The sequence below is a fragment of the Embiotoca jacksoni genome, unplaced genomic scaffold (assembly GCF_022577435.1).
Source record: "Embiotoca jacksoni isolate LCO1_2020_lvr unplaced genomic scaffold, fEmbJac1.0.p SCAF_11, whole genome shotgun sequence".
Taxonomy (NCBI): domain Eukaryota; kingdom Metazoa; phylum Chordata; class Actinopteri; family Embiotocidae; genus Embiotoca; species Embiotoca jacksoni.
In genome coordinates this window covers 12,999,960-13,027,006 of record NW_027185241.1, presented here as the reverse complement: position 1 = coordinate 13,027,006, position 27,047 = coordinate 12,999,960, and the positions used below count along the sequence as shown (strand labels likewise).

General features: G+C 38.3%; 1 protein-coding gene across 1 annotated transcript in view; it reads right to left on the bottom strand.

The window, feature by feature from the left end:
* The window catches only part of adcy2a (adenylate cyclase 2a), a 55,424-nt gene that overhangs the window by 10,579 nt on the left and 17,798 nt on the right, over positions 1 to 27,047 (bottom strand). The window contains exons 3-18 of the mRNA XM_069143217.1: positions 22,715 to 22,876; positions 12,293 to 12,442; positions 9,545 to 9,693; positions 9,323 to 9,434; positions 8,712 to 8,839; positions 8,174 to 8,332; positions 7,327 to 7,459; positions 7,063 to 7,239; positions 6,923 to 6,966; positions 6,679 to 6,759; positions 6,326 to 6,395; positions 5,963 to 6,060; positions 5,624 to 5,708; positions 3,282 to 3,419; positions 1,996 to 2,115; positions 1,706 to 1,890 (exon numbers count right to left, since the gene is read on the bottom strand). Of these exons, the coding sequence (XP_068999318.1) occupies positions 1,706 to 1,890; positions 1,996 to 2,115; positions 3,282 to 3,419; positions 5,624 to 5,708; positions 5,963 to 6,060; positions 6,326 to 6,395; positions 6,679 to 6,759; positions 6,923 to 6,966; positions 7,063 to 7,239; positions 7,327 to 7,459; positions 8,174 to 8,332; positions 8,712 to 8,839; positions 9,323 to 9,434; positions 9,545 to 9,693; positions 12,293 to 12,442; positions 22,715 to 22,876 (1,991 nt within the window). The remainder of the gene's footprint in view (positions 1 to 1,705; positions 1,891 to 1,995; positions 2,116 to 3,281; positions 3,420 to 5,623; positions 5,709 to 5,962; positions 6,061 to 6,325; positions 6,396 to 6,678; positions 6,760 to 6,922; positions 6,967 to 7,062; positions 7,240 to 7,326; positions 7,460 to 8,173; positions 8,333 to 8,711; positions 8,840 to 9,322; positions 9,435 to 9,544; positions 9,694 to 12,292; positions 12,443 to 22,714; positions 22,877 to 27,047) is intronic.

The window sequence follows — 27,047 nt, the reverse complement described above, 5'->3', positions numbered from 1 at the left end:
GAGAAAACAGTCTGCAAGTTCTGCGCTCGCCTGGTTCATGCAATCAATTGTCTACAGGGAACAAGTGGCAACGTCTGAAGATGGACAGAGGGTTGACTTGAAGACACATCAGAGATGGAACAGACGGAAACAGAAAGCGTGATTTTTATTTTTCTTAACGAAACAGGTGATCGTTATTTGGAGTTGTTCAGCTACAAAGCTATCAAAGCTTTTCAATTTGTCAGTTCTATACTTAACACTTCCCCGTTGTGTATGACAGCTGGCCACAGTCATGTAACATCTGTTGACTTAGCGGGAAGGAAAATTCCTTAAAAATCACATCATGTTAATTCAGTGGCTTTGGATTGTAACAAACAACCACAAAGATAGAAAACGTCCTTCCTCTGTTGGAAACCAGACTATTTAGTCTTCAATTGATGTCATCCTGTGAGTTTTTGGCCTCTACTCGCTTATCCTTTCATTGACAAGTAATGCTTCCAGCTTTGAATCATAAAATATCCACATTTTCCAGTAAAACCACAATGAGTGCTGTCATAATGTCCATTGACTTATTCCATTATTCACCGTCAATGGGAGAGCTCTGGATTTGTCTGTTCATGATGTCATCTCTACAGTCTCTCCTGGCTGCTCAGTTTAAAGAGAGGATGCAGCACAGAGCAGAATTATCTTAGTATGTTCAAAATAACCACCAATATTGTTTGTTTTATTGTTTTGTCCACTGAGTTCCACCTTGCTTTTGGAAAGGTAAAACTCCATACATTCCAATATGTACAAAGCTCTCTTATTTACATGTTTCTGTATCTCGGTATACCATGAGTAGACAAAGAAATGTAAAAATTAGCCATTTTATTTTCAAGAGCATTTTGATTTTGGAGCTGTTTCTCCTGCTTCATCTCATCAGGTCTCATCCTGACAACAGGGATGCCAGGTTTGCACCCTGACGATGCACCGCTACTGTCACAAAGTCCCTGGTGGTCCTGGACGCACCGGTGATTAGATTAGTAGCTAAGAGGCTGTTACTGGAAAGAAAATTGTTTCATTCGAAGTTGACTTTGGTTAAAAGTTAATTTGTATTTCTGCTGAATCAAACTAAACATGCTCCTCACATTTCTGTGTTCATAAATAAATGAACCTGATAAACTCATTAGACTGCATTATAATGGCAGGAAAAATGGACTGCCTTTAAGTATGTTACATAATACATAATGGATGAATTAATCTGACCACAGTATTATAGAGTCAAAGCATGTCAAACGACGCAGGTTAATACTAATGATTTCCTTTCCACTAAATGCAACATCAAAATGCATATCTTGGAGAGCAGCTATGTAATGGCACAGATCAGTACATTTTACATTTAAGTAAAAGAGTATTTCTTCATTAATTCATTATTCATTAAAGGGAAACACAGTTAGTTTAGTCTGGATGAATAATGGTAGCGTGGGGAATACTTCCATAAGAACTAATGCTTATTTGATCATAGATCAGAGTCGGCAACTTGTACTTGACTCCTGCTCAAATGTTGGATTTAAGTCGCCTATGATGCATCTACTGAGACTCAGGAGGCTGCTTTTTTTCTTCTGATTTTACTGTTGATTAGTCTGACTAAAACTAACCCCCAACTTCCTCTTCTCAGCCTACCACAACACAGTCTCATCACCCACCTTGACTCGCTTAACCCCTCCATTTGTGACTGTGCACCTACCTGTCCAGGCTTTCAGTCTTGTAAAGAAAACTGCTATACTCGTCCAGCAGAGAGGCATGTGTTTGTAGAATAATAACATTGTAGACCACCACTGCTGTGAGCATAATAATCATCTTCAGCTCATAGTTTATCCTCAGGAACACTGAGCAAGAAATCAGGCCCAGGATACAACTGTAAATTAAATACTAGACAGAAAAAGAGGCAAACAAACAAACGTATTGGTTGATTAGTTTTAAGGTTAGAAATTGAGTTTGAAAACAGTCACGATAATGATAATGTTTATCACTTACAGGAAGGTAGAAATTGTTTTTGCCAGTGAAGGTGATGAGTTCCCCATTAGGGTAAAACAGTGTCTCATTGGACGAATTGTAAACAGGAACTTGAGACAACGCATTGTCTTCCAAAAAGAACTAGAAACAAAACACAAAATCAATAGAAATTCAGGGTTTACCTCATTTTTGGTAAGTGGTTAAAAAAAAAGGTCTTTACATTTCAATCCATCACAGGAAACAAACCAGAGAATTCACGTGAATTATATAAACACATTTTCTCTGTCTGCTTTGTACATCCGCATGTGAAAAGATGGACTGATCTGCATTACACTTGCGGGAGGATAATACAATCTTTTTAGATAAGAGGCCAATAGTGACAGCCATTCAATAATGTCCTTTTAAGTGAAACTGCAGGATAAGATGAGGATGGACTGCCCCACTGAGCAAAGCCAAGTTAATTTGGTCCTTCCGCCGCAAGCGACTGACCCACGTCAGACGCAAAACACGATTATAATCTCTGGAATCGATTTGTGTGAAGGTCTAAACCAGGGTCTTGACACTGTGCTTTATCACACAGCTTCCTCTCAAGCCCCAGGCTACTATTCCACCTTATCTGAGTCTTTGGGTTTTGGTCTTTTTCTCTCCAGAAATAAACCTCAATCAGAAGAAACTACAAATTAATGGCGAAGAGTAAAATAACAATACAAATTCCAGTATTTTCTTATCACTGCATGCAAATGGTATTGACAGTAGTATGCAAAGCTCAGAAACCACAATCTCCATGTTAGAGAAAGCTAACTGACAGACAGCAATCTTAAAAGTACAATCAAAAGTCCATATTTTTCTGCAACTGATTGTGTGGTGAAATATCCAATATGTTTTAGGATTAATAAAGAAAAGAAATAGAAAGCATGTTGATAAATACTACATTAAAATGAGTGCATTCATTGCTCCTAATCATGAAGACTGTGATGTATTTACTACTGTGGAACTGCATCATGTTTTCTGTAGGAAAGAAATATGTATTTTTACATTAAATAAACTCAGTAGGACAGCATTATTAATCTAAGTAGGTTTTAAGAGTATAATTATAATTTTTCAAAACATCTAAACATCCATGGTTCTTATTCATTTATATCACTAGTGGCTGATTGATTGATTGATTTTGTTTGTGTGCCGATATGTTGCATTCCATTACTTTCTAACTCAAATTAAAATCTGCAGGATTGCAAAACTTTATTCCTGGTGAAACTTAAAAGGCGTTTACCCTTCCCTCCGTGCAGTACATGCACATAAAAGCTTACCATGTTGAAGACTGCCATTATGAGTATTAGAGCTGTGGTTGTCATGGTGAGAGTGATGCAGGGCCATGGCTTGTTGGCAATAATGACTGATGACCTCAGCAGCCACATCCAAGACGTAGAGGCGCTTTTACTGCAGTGCTGCACAACAACACACAAATACAAGAATGCATGAATCTCAGTATACAAAAGGGATGTGGGAGCTGAGATATAAGGTTGCACACAGAAGAAGCACAGAGGAACACAAATATCCATGATCTAATGAAACCAAGTGAATTGCATGTGTATGTCTGAATATGAATACATATTATACAACAACAAATTTAATGTTTTTAATGAGTAAGGACCATTACTGTGATAATTAATACTGAACATAACAAGTTCACACACTGAAGCACCTATTACTGCTTAACTTCTGATTGCCTGAGCAGTGCCAACCAACAAGTTCAAGGGCTGTGCAATTATGGAGAGAGGGACCCTTTCATGTTAATGGAATGCTGCATTATTATATGAAATACATGCAATAATAGCACTCTAAAATTACCACTGCACGTGATTTCATCATGTATAAAGTGATGTAAGAAGTCTGCAAATAGAGCTATCAACACACTCACCGGTTAGACTTCGGTGTAAAAGTTTCATTAGAACCAGAGCAAAGGTAAAGGGGTTGTTAACTGGCCTTCACCTGCGCTTCACTGAGTAAATTAGTACTACTGAGGGCAATGTTAGCATGCTCTTAAGAGCAATCCTGCTCCCTCTCTTTACAGTAATCTGTATTATAGCTGCACAATATAGCCATTGTCATTTTAATGTTTGTATACTGCTCGTTACTGAGTTTTTATAGATGCATGTATGAAATCTCTCCAGGGTTCTGCAAATGCTTGCTAGGTCAGTTTCAGTAAATTGCTTTTCCTCTTTGCAGCATTGCCTTCAGCTCAATGTGTTTCATAGCAAGACAATGACAGTGAAAACCCAAATCGTTTGCTTGATCATCTCAGAGCAATATCTGAGCATCGCCAGGGCTGAGCCGATGTGACATTTTAATAGCTCAGGGACGTACATCACAATATAATATACCAAGGATGGCACACTATATAATAAACCATAGGGACTACTGGAAATGTGGAGCTCGTGGGACACATCTTTTTATTCTGAAAACAGGGCATTAGCACAACATTTTGTAGTTAATCTCCAGAGCTGCAGTTCAAATAATAACATAGGATTGGAGAAACTGAATGAGCTCTTGAAACTGAAAGATAGTCTTCTGCGAAATGTTACCAAGAAATTGAAAAAAACACAATTATGGAATCAAATGTTTCAGTTTAGTAAGGAAAAAATAAATTCAGACTGATTCTGAATTATTCCACAGTAGACCGAGAATAAACTTTCACGAGAGTTTGCAAATTCCACAAAGAGAAGACAGTCATCTAACACAAGATGAACTAAAGCAACGAACCCGGCAATGGCAAACAACGCTGACATGTGACAACAGGAGGCTTCTCAACTTTACTGTTGTGTTTTGTTTTTGAGTTTTCGGCAACATCCACAGGGAGCAGAGTTCAGAGCAAAGCAGCAGATCCTCACTTGCACAGAATTAAAGATCATACATTGGGTGCAATGGGCTGTGCAGGCCTCTGGCTAATGGAATTTTATAGCACCTTTAATACTTTAGTAGTTATTTATTTTTTCCTCGTATCTTTCCCATTTTTTGGCCTTGGATATATTCTTACTAGACAAGGAGTATCACAGAAGACCGCCTAATCTTCTTACAGTGGCTACTTGAGACAACCGTGGCAATATCTGCAGTCATTGACAGCCTGTTCTTTAGTATATACAGGCATTGTAAGCATTGGGCTTCTTTTAGGAAGACATAAACCCCGGTAAAAAAAAAATTAGCACAGCCGATCAAAAAAAGGAATCCAACTTTCTCTGAATTATTGCAAGCATATGATATACTAAATATGATATGTAAACATCAGGATCACAGCTGTCTGTTTGTGATGAAAGTGTGTGTAGTAACACACCATTTTGCCTGGAAAGTGTCTTAGACAAGGATCAAAGCACTGGTGTTCACAGGATCTCTGAGTCTGTGTAAGGGTAATTTTTGCCCAAAGGTCACAACACTGTGTACACCTGAGGGTCTATTAATGGGCTGTTAAGTTGACCAGAGGTGCACTTGGACCACTCATGTACCTTTAGTGTGACATTAAGGACAGACGAGTTCCATTAGAGAGCGGGCATATCCTGGTTAAATACAGTGTTTAATGTAGAAGTACGTTGTAGGAAAGGGGCACTTCTAAAACAATGATGTTTGCAATAAACTCATTTACAGAAAAACTACTCACCAAGAAGTGTCCAATGAAACATATGAAGAGGATCAAGGAAAGGATAAGAAAAGCCACTCCAAAGGATACTCCCAAGATAGTTGTCCTAAAAAAATGAAATCATAAGTCAGTTCACTTTTCAAGTTTTATGTCATGCAAAAAAATCTCAAAAAATAAACCAAGTAACAAAATAAATTGCTCCCTTTGCTGAAACTGACTCATCAAGGCACAGTGACATAAGAGAAGTTTAGTTTAATAATGTATCTTGCATAAGAATAAATACATACACGCAAACCCACACAAATACATTTAGTAAAACTGTTTATTTTGTTAGGGTAGATTCATATAAAGTTCACATACTTTGGTAGGACGAGAATCTGCACAATAAAAATGCAGAAAAAGATCAAACAGGCGCAGGTCACATAGTACTTGAAGGCTGGCAAGGTTGTTGCTCTGTACTAAATAGATAAAAACAAGGTTAGGCATCAAGAAAAGGCTTTTCAAAACCAATATTCAAGCTACTTCAGAAACCTCTCAACTGCACACTCACAGCACAAATCCCTCTTTGATTTACAAAATTTCAGGGCAAGCAAAGTGTAGGCAGAATAGCAAGCACCAACGACGTCTTGTCTGACAATACGCTTTGTAATTGTCTTTGAAAAACGTCAGCACTGTATCCACAGAAGGGTGAATGATGCCAGTTTTACTTGTAAAGCTTCTTACCTCCTTCTCTAACGATTTGTTGTGAAAGAATAGCGATATTCTTTGAATGTCCTCGGACTTGAGCCACTGTCTTGAAGTATAAAGACATGGTTATTAACCAGATGAAAAGGAGAATACAAACACTATTAAAATAAAATGTATACAAAAAAATGAAGGTTAGAGTTAATTAAGTTGTTTAACAAGGCTATGAAAAGGTCTTTAATATAAGCTCTGTTACAGTAAGATGATACATGTCGTAATTTGTTTGAAAAAAATACATTATATCAGTTAGATAAAAAGTATATATTTTCTATAGATTGTTGGTATTACACAATATAAATATTAGTTATATAGATTTGTGAAATGATGTTTACTTTTGTGAATTTATCCCATCAAAGGTCCTGATCATCCTCTCGTTGAGTTCCTCCTCAAATCGTCTCTTCTGAGACTTTGTCCTTTAATTGGTAACAAAAAATTAAGGCAGAGGCAGAATTTCAAATAATATTCGTCACACAAATGAAAGCCTTTGGTTCTATAAAGCATCGTATCGCCTGACTCTGTAATGTGAAGTGAGGGGGATAATCCTGTCAAAGAAAAGCTGTAAAAGGCACCGCTTGCCTTTCTGATCTCCTCTGGAAGTGATACTGCCCCATCGGCACATCCTAAACATGGAGCAAGGAGAGAGAGACAGGTCGGCAGCTGCAGATGAACTTCCCGTCCCCCGAGTGACAACATGTGTGTCGAAAAAAATCACTCACAGCCGTGTTGATCTTCCCATTCTCATTAGTCATGCTGTCTCTGTGGTGCAGGTTGGCGAAGGGCTTGGCTGCTCCCCACGACTCCAGGTAGCGGGTCATCCTGACTGAGGCTCTCATCTTTGCTCCATCTACAGTGTGTCTGGATCGGTAATAATGCTGTGGGCTCCGATGCTCAACCTGGACAAACATGGAAACACTGTCCATTCATTGCATTTTCTTCAATGCCAAATATTCTCATCACTGAATGTAACGTTTGTACGGTACCTTAGGGTTGATGACCAGATAAGTGATGACTCCATGTTCCATTAAGTAAGGATCTCTCTCTTGTCCATCCCCATCTTCCACCTTATAGGCAGCATTCAGGTGCTCCAGTGTCACTGAAGTGATGTGGACTCGCCTGCCAATGAACAGCTTAATCAATTAACGTTTTCCTATGAACATTAACCATATATCTGGTCGCGACGTAACGATAGCAGTGTTTGCCTCAAACCATTTGGTTTGGTATGAAATTTGATCAGTTTGGTGCTCTGTGAGCCAAACAATCCACCAGGGTTCCCATAATGGAAATATAATACACAAGCTCCACCCAGAGTGTGTACTTATTTTTTGTACCCTTGAAAGCAGGGTAGACACTGCAAATTTTATATTTTACCATGTACAAAATCACACTATACATTGAGTCTGAATCGACCTTACAGCGTGGCCAGAATCTGCGATGTCTGCTCACACTGTACGGGTCAATCGATTGTCTACTACAGGGAGGTCTCGCTGAGTCCCTGGTCGCTCTTCACAGGTGACAATTACAGGTAATATATATATATTTATTATTATTTTTTTTTTTAAATGACTCAGTGTTGATAAAAAAAGATGGCTCAGGCACCATTACACTGCACGATTTTAAAGTCTGCAGTACTGAAAACATACTGAAACGTGACTTCAAAACCGAGTTTCATAACAAACCCTAAATTTGGTTTACTGTTACACCCCTACGATCGGGATCTTCTTTTGATAACCTTTAGCAAGGATAAATGGTTAACATCCTGGCAAAACTAGTGCAGTAAAGGTACCGCATACATTTTCTGTCCTTCAATTTCACCTTCTTGTCACTCACCCTGGTACACCTCCCGCCTCCATATGATTGGCCAGCGAGACATCATGTGACCAAACATCATACTGCCATTTCTGAAGTCCGATAACGCCACACAGGACATTCCCAGAATGCACACCCACACGCATGTTGATGTCAACCCCTGTAGCATCTCGCACCTTCCTGTCAAGCATCAAAAATTTGCTTTTGTTAATTAGGAACACCAGAAAATCATCACCCAAACCATCTGTCTGGTCAGAAAACAACAGCAAATGCATCACTCTCTGACTTTTATGATGTCTGTAGAGTATTGAAACAGTAAAGAAGAAAGATGGTGACATGCCACAACAATGATCCTTTCAGCCCTTTACTTTTCAGAGTAAACCAAGTCAGTACACTCATCCTCATCTAACTATTGCATTACATAAACATGTTTTGACATCACTGATGCTGATTGTCTACTCAACATTAATCCTGCGGTCAGATATACAGTTATAGAGAAGCAAGCATTTAAAAAAATGATTTAATTCTTTAGCAGCACTGTTATGTAACAGGCACTTACTTGATGGCCTCACACATGTCCAGACCCATTTTCACACAGTTTTTTGCATGATTTGGCAGCGACTCCGGCAGGCCAGACACACAGTAGTAACAGTCGCCGAGGATTTTGATCCGCATACATTCATTTTCCTGCATAGAAAAAGGTGGAAGATAAGCTTGTATACAGAGGGTCAGGTAAAGGTCCCCTTTTTACATTCAGCATGCCGTAGGGCTATGCTGTGTTATAATCTATCCACCTGTCAATCTATCTGTCTATCTAACAATGTTAGCAAGTAAAAAAAAACTCAGGCGGGCAGGGTATGTGACAGTCAAGTGTGATGTGGAAACTTAAAGCTTGCATTGCACTAACACTGACAATGGACTCAGTGTTTGTGTGGATGTAGGAGACAGTTTGTGTCCATTAGTTAAAATATTGAAATAAAGAATTATATATACCTTTGAACATGTCAGGAGGGAAGCATGTAGGGTGGCTCTTTGATGTGATAATGAGTAAGATATTGCTGACAGTTTAGATACATATAAGTTATGGGCTCTATTCTCTAACCCTTAGTTATGAAGAAATAGGATGTATTTATTCATGTGTACTCAAGAGCCAAATAATAAATTATTTACCTTAGCAATCTGATCAAATTTGCCAAACAGCTCATTCAGCATGTGCACCAACTCTCCTGGTGAGCAGTCACTGGCGAGCCGTGTGAATCCTACTATATCAGCATAAAGTATACTAGAGGTGGAAAAAGCACCAACAGATATACATTTATATAATGCTTTTAGTAAGTGCAGTGCAGAACATCTTGGTTGTGTGAGTGGTAAATCTGAATAAATAATACATGCCTGACGTTAGTGTGTCTTTGGACATAGAGGTTGTGAAAGTTGTTTGTGTTCTCTATCTGGCCAAAGTTTGGACCCTTTAGTCTCTGGATGATCTCAGCTTTCATCACGCGGGCGATGTGAGCTGGCAGCAGAGACAGTAGGAGACGCTCCTATTGGCAGCAGTACAAAGAGAGAGGTAGTAGTAGTCAATTATTACATTTTAAAACACTCAACATCTGTAATGAATATTATATGGTTTAATTAATAAAAACACTGCATTTTTTTGATTGTTTTATCAACAACTTAAGAGTGGGAATCACCACAGGCCTCACAATACGATATAATCACGATACTTAAGTCACGATACAATATTAGGGCAATTTTGAACATTTTGCAATATGTTGAGTGCTGGATAAATACAGTATATTGTGATATATATTGCAGTTTATTACCTTTTTTTAAAACTGCAAATTGTATCCCCAAAGGAAAACTCTGTCAACATCAGTTTTATCTAATTAAATACAGTTTTCAGTTCGGATCTCACTTAAATAATTTTGTATTGCAAACAGAAATTGACCAACACAGTCATAAAAAACAATCATTCATACTGCATTCACCAGACGTATTCAAATATTTGTTTATATAATACAATTTCAATACTAAGTCCATTTCTTGATATTGCCACGCACACATATTTTGATACTTAGCTTCAGAGTTTATTCTCACAGGAAATTCTTACCTCATTGCCCCCCAGTTTGGATTGAAGCAACAGAACATCTTTCAGATCCAAAGTCTGCATGTTTATGGTGTCACATTGCAATCACCAGGGACCTTGAATTGTCAATGAAAACCTTATCAAATGTTCCACAAATGGATATTCAATTGAATATTTAATCTAATTTTGAACTGTTAACCTTTGATGACAAGAGAAGACAAAAAGCTGTCACCATTATGTCATCGGTCTCCATTGAAGCTTTAAGTGGAGTGAAGGTCAGTTAGACTTGTGTTGTGTTGACTTGTTGATACTCAAAGTATGATCAATGTGAGAGTGTTCATTATTACATTTCCAGCCAGCAGATGTCAGATTCAGCCCTTATTTACCTTTTTTGCCTTCTTATTCAGTGACTGCTTCACCATCTATCTATTGTTCTGAGGCTACTGTAGGTTTTACTCTGAGACAACCTGCTCAGTACTGAGCAAGTAACTCCTCGTAGGGTGATGAGGAGTTCAAAATGGGAGAAAAATGCCTATATAAGCCAATATATCTTCCAACCTGACAGCCATTGATCATCGCAGTACAGAGGGTACTGGCTAAGAGAGGTTCTACGCCAGGGGCAGCTCACACATATTGCCAGGAATTTGGGTTTTTGATGAATTCACATGGTGCCGCTTGGTGTAGTCAAACATAAAATGTATGCACTCACTGTACTGCAGAGCATTTTGGATAAAAGCACACAGCAAACAGCATATATTATGAGTGCGCCTGAGAGGAATGCACAGTTACCACCATCTGTCACAGGCAGCAGCAGCACTCCAGGGCTACTGCGAACCGCTCCACCCAATACATTTTCAGCTTCACTCACGACAGTTATCACAACACAAGCTGAATTCACCAAAGGGAAAAATCAGCTCCACCGCAAGCCTGAGCTTTCACAACAACAGCTGGATTCAGCCTTATCTGACTGCATACTGTAGCTCCAAAAAGCTAAGCTATGACTTCAGCAGCTGTAGTAAAAAGCTACATCCCAGACTCACATCTGTAAGCTTTTACCAACACCCTGCTAATATCTGACAGGAAGCTGCGCTCATTAAAAGCTGCATTTCCACTTACGTAGTAACTTAAAAGTTATTAGCCTGTTCCATAATCACACAGAGCATGTAGAGAAAATACACAGGTGCTGATATACAGACAACGTTGCAAGCTGGCTGCATATCATGAATCATATCATTTCCTTTGGAGAGATGATGTCAAACCCCAATCAGTGTGATTGAATCTGTTGTGCAGAGCAGTCACACACCCAAACAAGTATCAGTAAATTAAGATGGTCCTGAGCAGAACACACTGTCCGTGAATTTGTTATAAAAGAAGTAATTTGCTGCAGATTAAAATATAGCTGCTGATTCTTGTGGTAACCTTCTCTTGGGGTAATCAACTCGGCAGTCAAAGAACAGCCTTTTATCACAGAGAATCTAGCACATGAAGTCGGCTCACTAACACACTCACTGAAATGATAAACAATTACCACATTACACATACCAATGCAGCCTTGAAACAAATCCTCTATGTTCCTTCCAAAATCAGATATATGCAGAACTGAATGGTTTCCATAACTCAAGCTCTGGGCAATTATATATATATATATATATATAATATTTAATACCATTAATGGTCCAGCAAAGGTGTATGAGACATAGGTTTATATTGATAAAACCAAACAATGCTTGAAATGCATTAAGTTGCAGTAAAAACATTTTTGGGGAAAAAGTAAACACTAAACTGCAGCATTAACAAGCCAATACAAATATTCAGACAAAAACACAAATGTGCAACAAAAGTCATTAAATGAAGAACCAACCATTTCCCAACCAACTTCACTTACACTTTATGAGTAAATGCAATTAGTTAGTAATATGTAGAGCTAATGTTTGAAATATAAAACTCGTATTGCCATCAACACCACCATCATCATCACCAGCACTTTTACATATACTATTTTCTGCCTGATTTCCACTTACTTACTGGAAATTAGGAATTATTGACCACTTTACCTGCTGTCTCTTCTCAAACTCCAGTTTAATTGGGGACTTGATGCAGTTGCAGGTGTCCTGGTATGTCTGTTTAAGTGCCAACTCCATCAGATGTTTGTGGTACGCCCCAGCCATGTTGCCACACATGAAAATGATGATATTGGCCAAAATCTGCACAGGAATAGAAGACAGAGAAAGCTCAGACATATATTAAATAAAAGTAAGAAGTAATACACATACTGTGTATTAATGGGAGGTTGGCAAACAGGCATACAGGATAATTGCAGGACCAGAATCAAAGCTGTTAAAGTAAATAAATTCAATATCCCTATCTGTTGGTTTGTCATCTGCTGAACATAAATTAAACAAGCAATATAAGAAAAGTTGTTTTATCTCCAGAGGCTAAATTTGAAAGAAAACAATACAAAAAAATGTAATACATTTTTTAGTCAATGAGTTTTTGTGACATGGATACAAGACTTCAGAAAAACTGACAAAGTCAGAAATAAACCATGATATAGACTAAATCAAGGGTTCTGCGTCCTGGTGACTGATATCCTGCAGTGACACTGACATGCAGCTCCACACGATGTATTTAAGGGCAATGTGGCATATAAATACAAAGCTTGTATGTCATTTTCTTGTCAGTCAGCAATTTAAGAGACACAGCTTCCACCTGCTGATATATAGAAACACGGTACAATGTGAAGATAAAGAAATTAGATGTGTGTGACCCCTCTACTGCTCAGTTATGTATTCCTCACATCAGCTTTACTGTGACTTGATCAACCTCACCTCCACACTGCAAAGAAATAAAACAAATGAGAGATGCAAATTCAATCATAAGTAAGCCCAGCTAATGATGTGTCCACACGCCGTGTCTTTACAAATAGATTTTCCCTTGAGTTCAGCTTGATTGCACAATGGAGGCCTGTCTCTGTTTCTTAATTTAAGTTATTAAGGCAAACACCACATCCCGCTACAGGCTGTATTCGACCATGGTAGACGCACCATGGTCGAATGCAGCCTGTAGGTGATGAAGCTGCTCTTCATCATGTGGATTGTCTGAAGTGCAATAAATCTTAATTCATTGTAAACGTCTTCTGACCACACTTTTTCAATCATTAATATGAAATGCAAATAAATTATGTATGCATCTTTTTAAAGATGAAAGATTTGGACGCATTGGTTTTAGAAGCATTTTATGTCCGTATTTATCGGCGTCAGTGGACATTGAAAAGAAATTAGGGGGAAGAAAGCTGCAGTGACACAGGCAGAAATTTGTAAAAAAATAGTGCTGTGCACACATTTGATCTATCGGTATTATTATTTTGGTATACAAACATGTGACTATTATTATTATTACAAAGCTTCAGTTCAGCTCTTTTTTGTGACGTGTTCCATATTCATGCAATGCTGGGTTCATGAGTAGTGGGTGTGGAGACGGATGCAGAGCTGCATGCAGATAGAAACTATGATTAAATATGATGTAACTTCAAATACATTTTTCTATCATCAACACTTTGTCGCACAGACAAACAACTGGCATCGTTGGAAAGGTCAAGTTGTGGCATTTCATTATATATGTGCTATATCTCACTTTGATGAATTCTTCCAGAACAATTCAGTTAAGAAGAAGAAATGTGAATTTGGGCAGACAGCGAGTCTGCCGGGCTCCAAGGGTTAATTGACAAATGGTACATTTGTAGTTTTCACTGCCACTATTGTATTTTTTGTGGAATAAAAAAAATACTTGGTGATGTGTATCAACAATACACTGATATCTCTGGTTGTGTTATATTTTTGTGTTAAACATATAATTAATATTGTTTCCCTGAAAACTAGCTCACTCAGCAGTCATCATTAATACATACTCTATATGCCAGGTTGCCTTTTCTGTCGATCACTATGGCAGCTGTTACAAGGTATGATCTTAACTGCAGGATCTCAATATAGTGATAACTGAAGCATCAAACTCCGTTTTCAAATAGATTCCCAACGTACTAGCAGCAAAGAGGATCCTAGTGTCACCTTTCAAATTTCTGACTGGCTGGATTGCCATTGAAATTGGTACAGAAATCATTTTAAATCCAATTTGTAACTCTCACACAACATATTGGACATAGTTTCTCACTCCTGTGTGACTACATTTTGTTGGATTCTGGTAATTTGGTATGTTTTTTGACATAATCCTAAAGCCAACCTCAACATTTCCTGCCTGACAAGTTCTTATAATTTTTCAGCCGTTTAAAATATTTAGTTTTGGTGTGTATAATGAGCATTACAGCCACACAGGGCCACAGATATTGCTGTGGAATTTCAGTCTTGCAATCACATTGTCAGGGTTTACGCTCACTCTTCAGGCAGCAGATAGGAGGAGAATCAAAGTCACAGACTGAATATGTGTGTGCATGCTTGCAAACAAGGCCTGCTGTACTGTACTCAGTGGTTTTTCATGAAGGTACTGTAAATAGAAAAAGCTGATGTCCAAAGACAATCATAAAGATAACTGCAACAGTATTGGTTTCCCTTTTCAGTCAATATCTGAATACAAAAGCAGACAATATAAAACAGCACACTGTGGTGTTAAATGACACATTGGGGATAATTGATTCCACTAGCCAATGCCCTGTCATATACCTACAGAGAGCAAACTATAGTGTGTGAGATATTTATTTTCATTTCTAAACAGTACTTTATTTTCTCATGCATCTCAGCACTACATAGGAAGCTCCATTACAGGTACAATAATGATCGGATGTGGCTCAGTGATGACAAGTGTATGTATAAAGACCTTGGAGTCCTGAGAACCTTGAGTTTAATATTTTGCAACTTCAAAGCAAATGGCAAATGGTTCTCTCCCATTGCATTTTAAAATAATTTCCTACCAATCCTTCACACTCTTCATAAACAGACCTATTCCAGTTGTTTAGTTTGACTACCTTGTCTCGTTCTCATCAATTTTCCTTTCCCTTCCAGTCTTTGTCTTTTTGTCTTTTCTCTCCAGTATAATGCTGACCTTATTGCCCCACTGATCATTGCTTTGCTCTTTTCTGTCAAAAAAAAAAAATGCCCAGTACATTTAAATTAAATCACCAAAAAGAACAAACATTTAATTCCACTGATAACACTCAGAGAAAGCAAAGATTCAGAGTACAAAACTGCTCACGTCATGTATTTTTCAGGTCACAGACGTTTAGGGCAGTAAACAAGACAGGACAGTTGTAAATTGTATTGGAAAAAACTATTTAGTCACTTTTTTATATTGAATTACAAAACAATGACTACTCATCAGCACTGTGCATTAACACTCTCATAACCACAACCTAGCTATGAAAGTGCAACCTGGCAATACATAAAACATGTCGAAAGCAACAGTGCACTCATACTGAGGTAAACACGGTATTCTGTATATTGTGACGAACACAAACGTCCTGTTTTTGCTGCTGGGCTGGCTGCTTGTCTTTGTCTTGGTGTGGGTGTGGTTGGGTCCTTGGCTATTGGGAACACCTGGGCCTGAAGTATCTCAGTATTATAATAGCACATCTCACTTTTCCAGAGGGGAAAGAAAAAATAAACTCAAAGAAAACCCTGTTTCCACCCACACTTTACTTACTGAGCTATCATTGATGCATGCAGAAAAACTTTTGCGTTTTTACAGTATCCTTACTGAAGATGCTCTTACATTTTGCAGACGTATATTTTAAACTCTGTGAATACACCAGCAATGTACCAATCTCTCCTTTATATTTGACAAAAGCAAACACCAGGATCAGAGGCCAAATACATGAGTGTGGTCTACTCGCTGGGTTTATGTTCACATCTATTCAATGTATCTGGGACAGATGTCCCTCTTGCTGTATATATTATGTATCCTCTGCTCATTTACAAACACTCACAAAAGACACAAAACCTGAGTTATTTTTTCCAAATTAAAAGGCATAATACCCACATGCCTGGCTTTGTTCACAGCCATCTATTTTCAATAGAAAGACTGACTAAACATTGGGAACTTTGTGCTGCAGAATAGTGTTCAGAGCATAGAGCTCAGAAAAGTACATTGAATGACTGAAAGTAGGAATAAAAAGATGTATTAAGGCCTTTTTACTTTATGAAAGGGTTTTTAGTTGCCCAAATATTGCATACAATATTTTATAATTTCATTATAAATAATGCAAAACATCCCCATATTGAATTCCCAAATTATTCAGCTATCTCTTCATTCTCTCTTTGTGAGCCTGTAAATAAAAATGTGTTGCAGTAGATTACACTAAACGTTGCATGTTTGCAGTCATCGGCACCTATAGGTGATGTTAGATGTCAATTTCTACTTCTAGTGGGTAGTTGGGGGTGGAGGTAGTAAGGTGTTTAGTTTTTAAGAACCAAGGTCAGTAAAGCGTAATTTACTGCCTCCTGTGGATGTGTGAGATTTCCTTTAACCACTCTCAGGGGGTGTAGTGTTGTTTAAGCACCAGAGTGCACCTGCAACATGCATGAGTGCTCACACGGGCCTGTGCACTGTTAGGATGTGTAACCACAGTGGAGGCAAGTTTACACAAAATAGTCAATGTAACCTAGATATCTTAACTTCAGTCAAAATTATAAACATGCAATTTTCAACAGCTGTTCCGGATTACTCATCTGAAGTGTTATCGTCTGATTTCATGCACAACACGTTCCTGCAAATGTTTGACAATAAAAGAAATAGAGTTTCTGTCTCCTGAAATGTTAGACTGTTAGACAGTTAAACGTGTTAGATGAGACACTGACAGCCTCCAGACTATCTCAAAGGTCAGCTGCGTGAATGGGGTGGCTGCGCGAATCATTCGTTCCTCACTGGTACCCAATTTGCAGATAACAGTAGGATTAGGTGAGATTGACCTCTCAGGGGCTGTGAGTCCTGCTGGTAAATTCTGGGATTATCTAAATCAGAGGGTTTATCCTACACAAGTTATTTTTGCTGTTATTTTACTACCATGTGTAGAGGAAGACAACTATCTAACATCAGTGTACAGGTGGATCCTGTTTTAATGACCTGTAGTGACAGCCACCCGGCAGATGTCGTTTTAATGATATCACCACTGGAAATGAGCACCAGTCACTTGGAATTGTAAAAATAAACCCAACTATAACTACTAACTTCACAGAGAGACTTCGAATGTGTCAACGTAACATAATCAATTCTTAAAAAAGAACTTTAGTGGGAAACCTAAACCCTGTTTGAAAAAAATTGCTTTATCAATGATTCAATCTCAATTAAATTGAAAAAAAAAAGAAGATAAATGAGAAACCAATGAAAGTTAAATTTGAAATCACCAAAAGTAACCCTCATTTGAATTCCAATAATGCCCTTCCTCCCCCAAACAGTTAATACATGCAATATTCAACAGCTGCTTACCTCTGTGAGTCTATGTGAAATTCTGTCAGACAAAACTTAAATACAGGGCAAGTGCTGTGATGAATTATTGATGATTTTAGCACTCAACAATGGTTAACCAAGTATGCAAGTGAAAGCTGTTTGTGGTCTGAGAGGAGAGGTTGTGAGACAAAAACATGGTGGGTGACTTACTGTACTTGAATATTTTTTAGTAATTACTGTGAAGCTCATTACATCACTAAGTTTAAAGTCAGCCTGGATAAAATCTACACATGCAGAACATTCATTAAAAAGTTACTGACTTGGAAATGAGAAACCTTTGTTACATAATACTTGTTTTATCCTTTGATAGCATTCAAAAGCTTTCAGCCAGGTGCAGACGACATAGTATTTTTGTCTGATAAAACTATCAAATTAGGCGCTTGAAGGTTCATAAATTATTGTTGTGACTGGACATGACTAGACATTTGTCCCCAACCAATCATAGATTACTTCTGTCACAACTGGTGTGATGTCACCAAGAAGGTCAGGTACTGCTCGAGGAAACAAGAATGTGAACAAACACTGACCTCCAAAGCAGTGAGCATAACATTGTCAGTGTTGTGTTCAGAAAATCCTAAAAAAAGAACAACTGTGGACCCATCTGTGGGTCACAGGAAGAGGACAGAAGGGCTTGTCCATCCTGTAGTCTACCATGTAGCCTGAACTTGGCATAAAGAAGAGCTGCATAACAATAATACAATAATAAGTGTATTGTATGTAGTTGCCAAAGCATTCTTAACAATTTTTAGAACCAGAAATGAACAGAATATAATAATGTTGCTATGCATCAGTGTCAGACACACTCCATGTAAACAAGTAAAGTTTTCCTAAATGTTTCATGCACATAAATCTGGACCCAACGGGGGGTGGGGGGTGGGGGTGGGGGTTCACCTCTTCAATAAATTAGCTGGTTCATTAGTACTCCAATGAGCCAGCACTGTAAAGTTTAATGGGCTTAACAAAGTGGAGCATGGTTCCTTCCCACTAAATACCCCCCAGGCAGTTTGTATGCACTCTAGAATAATGCATAAAAGTGGAGACATTTAATGGCTGATATTTACAAAACTCTGGAAAGATACACGGGTGTTCAGTGAATCTTAAATATTCAAATTTTCTTAAATGAAAGTAACTTGAAAACTAAATGCTATGCTAATGCATGCATTCTGAATGTGAATGTCATATGTGTGTGTACATGTGTTTTAGAGGGATTGAGCTGACGTTTTGTGAAAGTGGTTTTTCACTTCCTTGCGGAGAATTAGATGGGAATGTTTTCATTCACATACCAGCACCTCTAAAACCAATTAATTAATACATTGCATCTCATTTGTTTAACAGGCTCAACAACTAGAGTGTGCAAACAGTACACTGTAGTTTTAGCCAAGAACGGACACTTACTGGAGTCTTGTTGTCATAGTGAGGTTGCCAGAGATATAGTGGAGACTGACTGCTGGCGTTAGCTTCATTTCTATTGTACAGGCATACATTTGTTTTTATTAACTTTCAGTGAGGAATTGAATACTCCTCTAAAGAGCCTTCAGAGTTTTACTTGAGTAACAATGTTCTACTGCATGTGAATAAAAAATCATTTCTAATCCTGTTTCATGTTGAATTATAGCCAATAAAGTGTTTTTGCAGAACACGATGCTGTCAATTGCGCCAAATTTGAAAGAAAATTCCCTGAAGATGTTCCTGGGATGTTGTGTTCACGAGAATGGGACAGATGGTGGGATTGATGGACAGGCAACCTGAAAACAAAATGCGTCTGGCCATGGCACACATCCTGATATTCTGTTTTGCCAAGGGCTATTTTGATGATGGCCAAAATTTTATTAGTTCAGCTCAGGAAGTAATTAATATTTTCAAACATCTGGGTTTTTTTCCTACCACTTCACTGACGCAATTCAATATTTAAAGGGATATACTGCTATAGCAGACTTTAAACTGGATTTGTGCTGACAAGCAAACTGACCTGATGTACAAGAGGAGGCGGCAGATAGTGACCAGCTAGCTTATAGCCCCTGGCAGCCTAGATGCTGGCATGCCTATGCTACAATTATACATGAAAGACAAGTAGGCTGAGACCAAAAAAACAGGTCATCACAGTAGCATTCACAGGGGCAATGTAGAATGTTTGTCAAGGTTTAGGTGGAGGGATCTCAGAAAGACGTGGAAATACAGGCAATAGCAGGATGGTGCTCTTGCAACACAATTCATCTATATTTTTTGTAATTATGTGCATTATTTCTTAAGTAAGAATTATAATAAAAGGTGCACAGGAAAAACATTTTAGGACAATAAATTCTTTGAATATGTGACTACAACTGACCTATTGAATTATTTTTTTACGCGAGATGGTTTATTGTTGTGCTAATGCTTGGAGAGGCTTTAAAAACTATTTCAACCAGCAATTTTTCAAAAAGCTTGAATAGCCAACATACGCATCAACCCTTTAGTGATGCCAGCAAAGAATCTTCATGGCAATTATAGTGTATGACAGAAAATTGTGACAATAAGGTGAAAAAGCACCATCATCATTTCTTTATTGTATAGCAACAATTCAATCCAACTTTGACTGTGCAATTTAGTGGACAAACAGCAACACAACCAGCAAAATGAGGAGAGAAGAGCAAATTTCATGTGCTTCAGAAAGTATTCAGACTCTTTCACTGTTGGCACTTTGTGTGACAAATTTTAATTAAAATGGAGAAAACTGGCATTTTCCTCATAATCGGCACAATAATTCAAACAAAGTGAAAACAAGTGAAATCTCTTATTTACTAAAGATATTTAATTCACCACTATGTAGGCGTCCCTTTGGCAGTAATTACTGCTTCAGGTCTTTTTGAGGTAAGTCTATACAAGATTTATACACTAGGATTTGGGAAGTTTATCCCATTCTTCCTCGCAGATCCTCTAAAACTACATTGGATGAAATCAAAAGCATCTGTGACCTGCTGTCTTCGAGTCTCTCCACAGATGTCCTGTGGGGTTTACGTCTGGCTCTTGCTTGGTCCACTCAAGGACAGTCAGGGACTTGTCGCAAAGGCACTTCAGCTGTATGTTTTGGGTTATTGTTGAGCTAAAAGGTAATACTGAGACTCCCAGGGTGGAGCAGGTTTTCTTAATGGACATCTCTATGTTAGGGTGCATTCATACTTCCCTCAATTCTGACCCTTATAGCATGATGATACTACCACAATGCCATGGGTAATTTTAACCAGGTGCTGTGCCAGGTATTACACATACATAGTGCTTGGAGTTCTTTATTGAGGCCACAGTAGTCCTGGGAATAGTTAAAACTTTAAAATAGGGTTTTATACCCTTGCCCAGATCCGTGCCTTGCCACAACTTTATTGTTGGATGTCATTGCTTAGTTTGTGTACTGACATGCTGTGCAAGTCATGGGACCTAACATACATCATTGTGTGACCCTCTAAACTGTGTCTAATTAATTCAATTTGACACAGGTGGAAATATTAAAGATAATTAGAACAGGAGGCACTTGATTACAATTTGTGCCACGACAAAGAGTCTGAATGCATCTGTAAATTAGGTATTTCAGTCTTTGCATTATAAAAGCTAAAGTGAAGGAGTCTGAATACTTCCTGGAGTGACTGTAAGAAGTCACTGGAATTAAGTTATAGTAAAACAATAACAATGAGGCCTTTTTGTGTGCTTGAAATGCCCATTGTGATTTGGTACTGAGATTCCATGAAATCTATGGTTGTCAGGGAGGCATTACTGACATGCTTATTCAATGGATGTTCATGTTATGCATTTTTTTAAATTAGCCCTCTTTGTACTGCAATCACTGACTTTGGAATCAGGTTTGTATAATCTTAATCTTAAATTAATTGAGGTATGGGTTACCCAAACAAATAGTTTCCTGATATTATTTCAGCATATGCCAACTGTCTGAACAGTATGCACAAATGGCAGTATTGCTGGAAAGAGGGTGACCTTTTAACACGTTAGAATTTCTATCGCTCACCTGCTATGCTAAATTAGTTTTAGTGTAAAGGTCACATTTGTTTGTTTGCTAAAAATACAGACTGTATGATTAAAATGACTAAAATTGCTTATTTTGAGAGCACGGAGGAAATATTACATTTCTGGAAAAGACAATTCAGTTATGACTCCATCTGGATAATAACAAAGAAAAAACCTGTTCCCCATGAAGAATGGGTAGGGCAGGATAAAGTGTACTTATGCCTTACTATAATAATGTGTAAGGATACGAGGTTAAAAAAACATGATTTGATTACAGTCCCATTCAGTACATGATTATAATGTATTATAAGTATCCTAGACAAAATTACTTGCATCTACGTCGTTTACTGCAGGATGCAAGTTTGTAAAGTAAAACAGCTTCATACGTGTATTTATTTGCCTGGAGAAACGTAAACCACGAAGTAGTACTTCCTGGGAACTGAATGTAAACTTCTACAGGAGAAGAGCGATGAATTTTGAGGACGACTGATTATAGCAATGTATCGCAAAATTAGAGTAAAAAAACAACAAGATGAAGACACACACAAACAACTGTTATTTCTTTGCTAGGGATAATTACCGAGTCCAGGAAGTTACTGCCATCAAATAGCCACCAACTCCCAATACTACTCTGACTTTTTACTCGACTTTTGTACAATTTATTTATCTTCTGATATGCTGGTCGGTGGAATTTGTTACGTTTGGATAGAGCCAGGCAAGCAGTTCCTAGTCTTGATGCCAACCTAAGGTGTCAGCTGGATGCAGGTGGCAATTTTATGGTGTTATACAGACAGGAAAGTAGGAAATGTATTTCCCAAAATGTTAAACTATTACTTTAAACTGTCCTTATGGACATGCTGAAGAGGTTTTTTTTTCTGTAGTGCACACGTGATGATTAATTGTGCTGACTTCAGGTACACATACTGTGTGTATATTTTGTGGCTGTGAAGATGGATTCAGTGTATATTTTAGTGCTCCTTTGTACATTAATTGGCTTGCCACCATTAACCAAAACTTATGATAAACTACCTTACCTGCCACACTACTGGCTCCATGTGATCCGCTGTGGTGGACAGGCAGACACTCAACACAATGGTGTGAGAGGCGGAGGTCAGAACACTGGCGATGACAGCATCACGCATAGAGAACGGCAGCATGGTGTAACCCACAAACACAATGAACAGGAAGAATGACACCTGTTGGAGAAAGAGAAAGACATATTAAACACCTGCAGAGGAAAGCAAAAAGGACAGAATGAGAAAGAGATGCGTGCACAAGAAAATGAAGACGGAAATAAAATATGTGTTGACAAGCCTGTGGGGAAAGAAAGAGCATGACCTTGGAAGTCTAAAAACCACCAACACTACTTTCTGAAAAAGGTTTATCTCTGTACATCTGCACATTTGAGCATTTTTCGCTTCCCTTGATTGCACGAGGCAGAAAAGGGGACAATCAGTTCCTACACTTCAAGACTGACACCTCTAAGGTAGCAGGTGGAGTGCTTCCCTTTTTATCCAAGCATCACACACACACAAATACGTGTACACACACACTTCTTTCATACACCCACTGCAGGAGGGCTAAAGTCACTCATCTGCTAACGGGCACGGATAGAAAGAGACAAGTGTTCTCAAAGGCTGCAGCCAGGTGCCAGTTAACCTCTCTTGGTGTATTTGCAGGGCTGGTTGGTAAACTGGGTGAGGATGAAGTGAGATGGAAAGAGGAGAGGAAAGGAAGTAAGAGAGAAAGAAGGACTGAAACAGTGCCTCCTCTGTTCAGGCTTGGGTGACTAACATACAGCTCTACAAAGCTACTACTCTTAATGGCCAGCTATGCCTGTGAATGGAAATAGAAGCAAATACGAAAGGATTATCTGGTCCCTTAAATTGATCGATTACTCTCATTTCCAGGTTTTGTATTATAAATCTGGGACTCTACTAGAGTGACTTTGCATAATTCCCAGGTCAAATAAATAATTGTTTTTCTTATACTGCCCTTTATGCAGCCTCTCAAACTGCTTTAGTCACCGTCTCTTTAAAGACCCATTCCCTAAAAGCACACTTTCTTCTTATTGACCAACTTTCAATAAGCCTACTGTGCTTGTTACCCCCGCCTCATTGTCTTGCCATGGTGGAAAACTCTAAACCTATGAAGATAATTTATAGTTCTTGATTGAAAATGGAGATGTCTCAAACCTGAATATCTTTGAACCCGAATCTGATTCAGAATATGAGAGTGGACAGCATGAACATCCACAGCAACCAAGATTTAAACCAGGATCTACGCTCATTACCTGCTTGTTGTCTGACATAGCAGTGGATTTAGTCTTTAAGTAACAAGCCATATACAAATTGCTTTCTATATACACCCCTCAATAGGTGGGAGTGTGGGAAATGCACTCTACTATAGTTGACAGGCTTTTGGCTTACCCCTGTACTTCATGGTGCGCTGTACTCCGAGCAGATGAACATAGAAAGAAATCTGTGACAAGCTGACTTTCACTAATGCTGACTGTCTCAATTAGCTAGGGTAAATATGTATAATGTTAGTGTACTGAAAACATCAGATCACCAAACAGGGAGTTGAACGAGAGGGACAATAATTACAAGATAAATGTTTAAATTTATATAAAGTCAACTCAACGGAAACGTGCAAATGAAAAATTAGCAGACAGTGAAATGCTAATGAGTAAATGTCCAATTTAACCAAATGTTCTAGTAACACTTCTTACATTACTATACTCAAAATGAAGTCAACCAGTCTCCTCGTAAATATGTACATCACTTGAAAGCACATAATGGCTTCAAGAGTTTTAAAAAATATTTCATAAGCCTTCTACAAAACATAAATGAGCCAATTAGAATTTGTTACCAGAACACTTTAAAGTAATGGGTGCCGTGGGGGACTCCTGCAATAATTATAGGAGATAACCATTTGTGAAGGTGAGTAACCCCTGACATCCATGACTTGGGGTAAAGTCTCTGCAGGCTGGCAGGGGTCACTGCTACTGGGACACCAATTTTTTTCTTGTTGGTCATGGCAGACCTGTGACAAACAAATTGCCCAGCTGCTCAACCTTCACAACAGCAATGTCTTTTACTCAACCAGTGGAGCTTATCTTTATTGATATGCAGTCGTGCATTTACATTTTCCATTGTATTTAAGCTGTTTATGGGTAAATAGCTTCTTTTTTTTAACCCTTTGAACCCCACAACCCACTGGCAGGTTGTTTCCCTTAAAAAATAAAAATCCCCCAAATTACACCATTTATCACAGCCAGAAACTGTGAAAACAGAAATTATTCTTGGGTTTTAAAATTTTCAAAGATCCTTTAGCTGATCATGAACTCCAAATGCTTCCAAAACGCTTAAAATTGGGGTGTTTAGTCAAATTCACTGTAGCGTACAAGTCTCATTTAAAATGTTGCCAAATCATAAACTGTTTTCACTGTTTGATCCAGATTCTGTAAAAAAAAAAAAAAAAACCTGCTCTTTGCGCAAATGGAAGCCATGAATGACTCAACTAAAATGAACAGTGTTGTGGCAAAAATTGTGCGAATGCAATTTTTCCGACTGAACTGCAGGCTGGAGGACAGGAGGTAGGACGGAGAGGACAAAAATATGTTTGTAGAGGTTTTTTATTTATTGTATAAAAAATGATACTGATATCATTGTGAACAATATAATGTGGCACACCCTTAGTTTCCAGGTATGAAAAGACCAACACAAATGATGGGTGGTTCCCATTTTTCTCCAAGACAATACATTGCCAGTGCTCTCCCCGGTAAGTTTCAGAGGCAAACACCTGTGCAGATTCTTAAGGACAAACGAGAAGAATACTTTCAAAGAAGACCACTTTAAGTGGACGATGTGTCTGAAAGCAAACAGAAATACTGTATAAAGTTTCATGCTTTTGCACTCTTCCTTTCTGTTTTCCTGTGTTTTGGTCTCTGCAGAATTGCAGCTGCAATCCCACAACCCAGGAATGAACTGCTTCTAATCTCTCTTTTCCACTGCCTGACTGAGCTTTAATTGGGTGCAGTCTTATTTTATTCTTACAATATCATGGTTCAATAATGCTGGCAATAGTAGTTCCAGGATCCAAATACAAACATAAAGGCAGAGCTGAAAAGTTTGGTGGCTGCTTTCTGATAACGAATGCAGGAAAGTAGGCTGAAATGGTAGGTATAATTGCCATGTTCCATCATATGGCAAAAAAGGAGGTGAAAACTCATCTATATATAGATGACAAAACAGCTATGGAGAGTATGCCAGCTGACAAACAGGGGTGAGAAAACTAAACAGGGATGACTAGTGGATAGGTAAGGAACAAACGAGTCCTGACGGTGGTGAGACAGTGCAGAAACAAAAGTGCCAACAGTATTCCTGACAAGAGTGGCTGTGGTGTTTCTGCAGTATTGCAAATGTTTTAGAGGGAATTTTATTCAGTAAGCTCCTTTTTTTTCTCATCTAAATCCTGAACAGCCAGAAATGCTCAAAATGCACAATAAATCTCTAAATAAATAAAAGTTAGTGCAGTAACAGAACAGATGTAGGATGCAACAGCTAAAAAAAAAGCCATAGTGTAACCTAAATACTGTAATTGAGAGATTGTGAACCTACAACCATCTTATCATTTAGATATTTTTCCTCTGTGGATGATATCGGTTATGAGCCTTAAACACGAGGCCACCAGAATCCCAACTAGTTGTATTCATTCACTAGTTCAGAAAACAAATGAGACAGTATTAACTTACTTCTTAATACAGGAGAGAGCTGCTAATTGCTGCCGACAATCATCAAGCACAGCAACATAATTTACTTACAGCCCAGAAAGCCTTTTTTTTCTAAATTAATGCTTTGAAATCCAATGCTGCTAACTCAATCATGAAACATGCTGAGGATAATGGAGAAGCAGGATGGGGGAAGGTCACCTGCTGAGTTCTCCTACATACTTGATGCGTGATGTAAGGAGGCACATAGGGACCCTCCCATCTGACAATTAAGTAGTCAAGGCTTTCTGTGGTCCATAATGGTCAACTTTGCTTCTGCCCCAATGCCTTGATAATGACGGAGGAGGGTTTACAAAACAAATTATAGAGATGGAGAGTCAGATTACATCAGGCTTTTAGTCTGCAGTCTGTTGCTGGGATTGGTTTATAGGTTAGATTTACAGTGTAAAATGTGTGTGCAGCTGTCAATGTGAGCATGTGCTGCGGGTGTTGGCCAGCTATTTAACGCCAAAAAAGAAAGATGGTCATTTCAATTCTGGCTACTCTCACTAAATGTGAGGGGGGAAAAAAGGATTTATTGATTTTCAGGGAAGATGCAGAATTAAATGCAGTGGATAACAAACAATCAGCCAAAG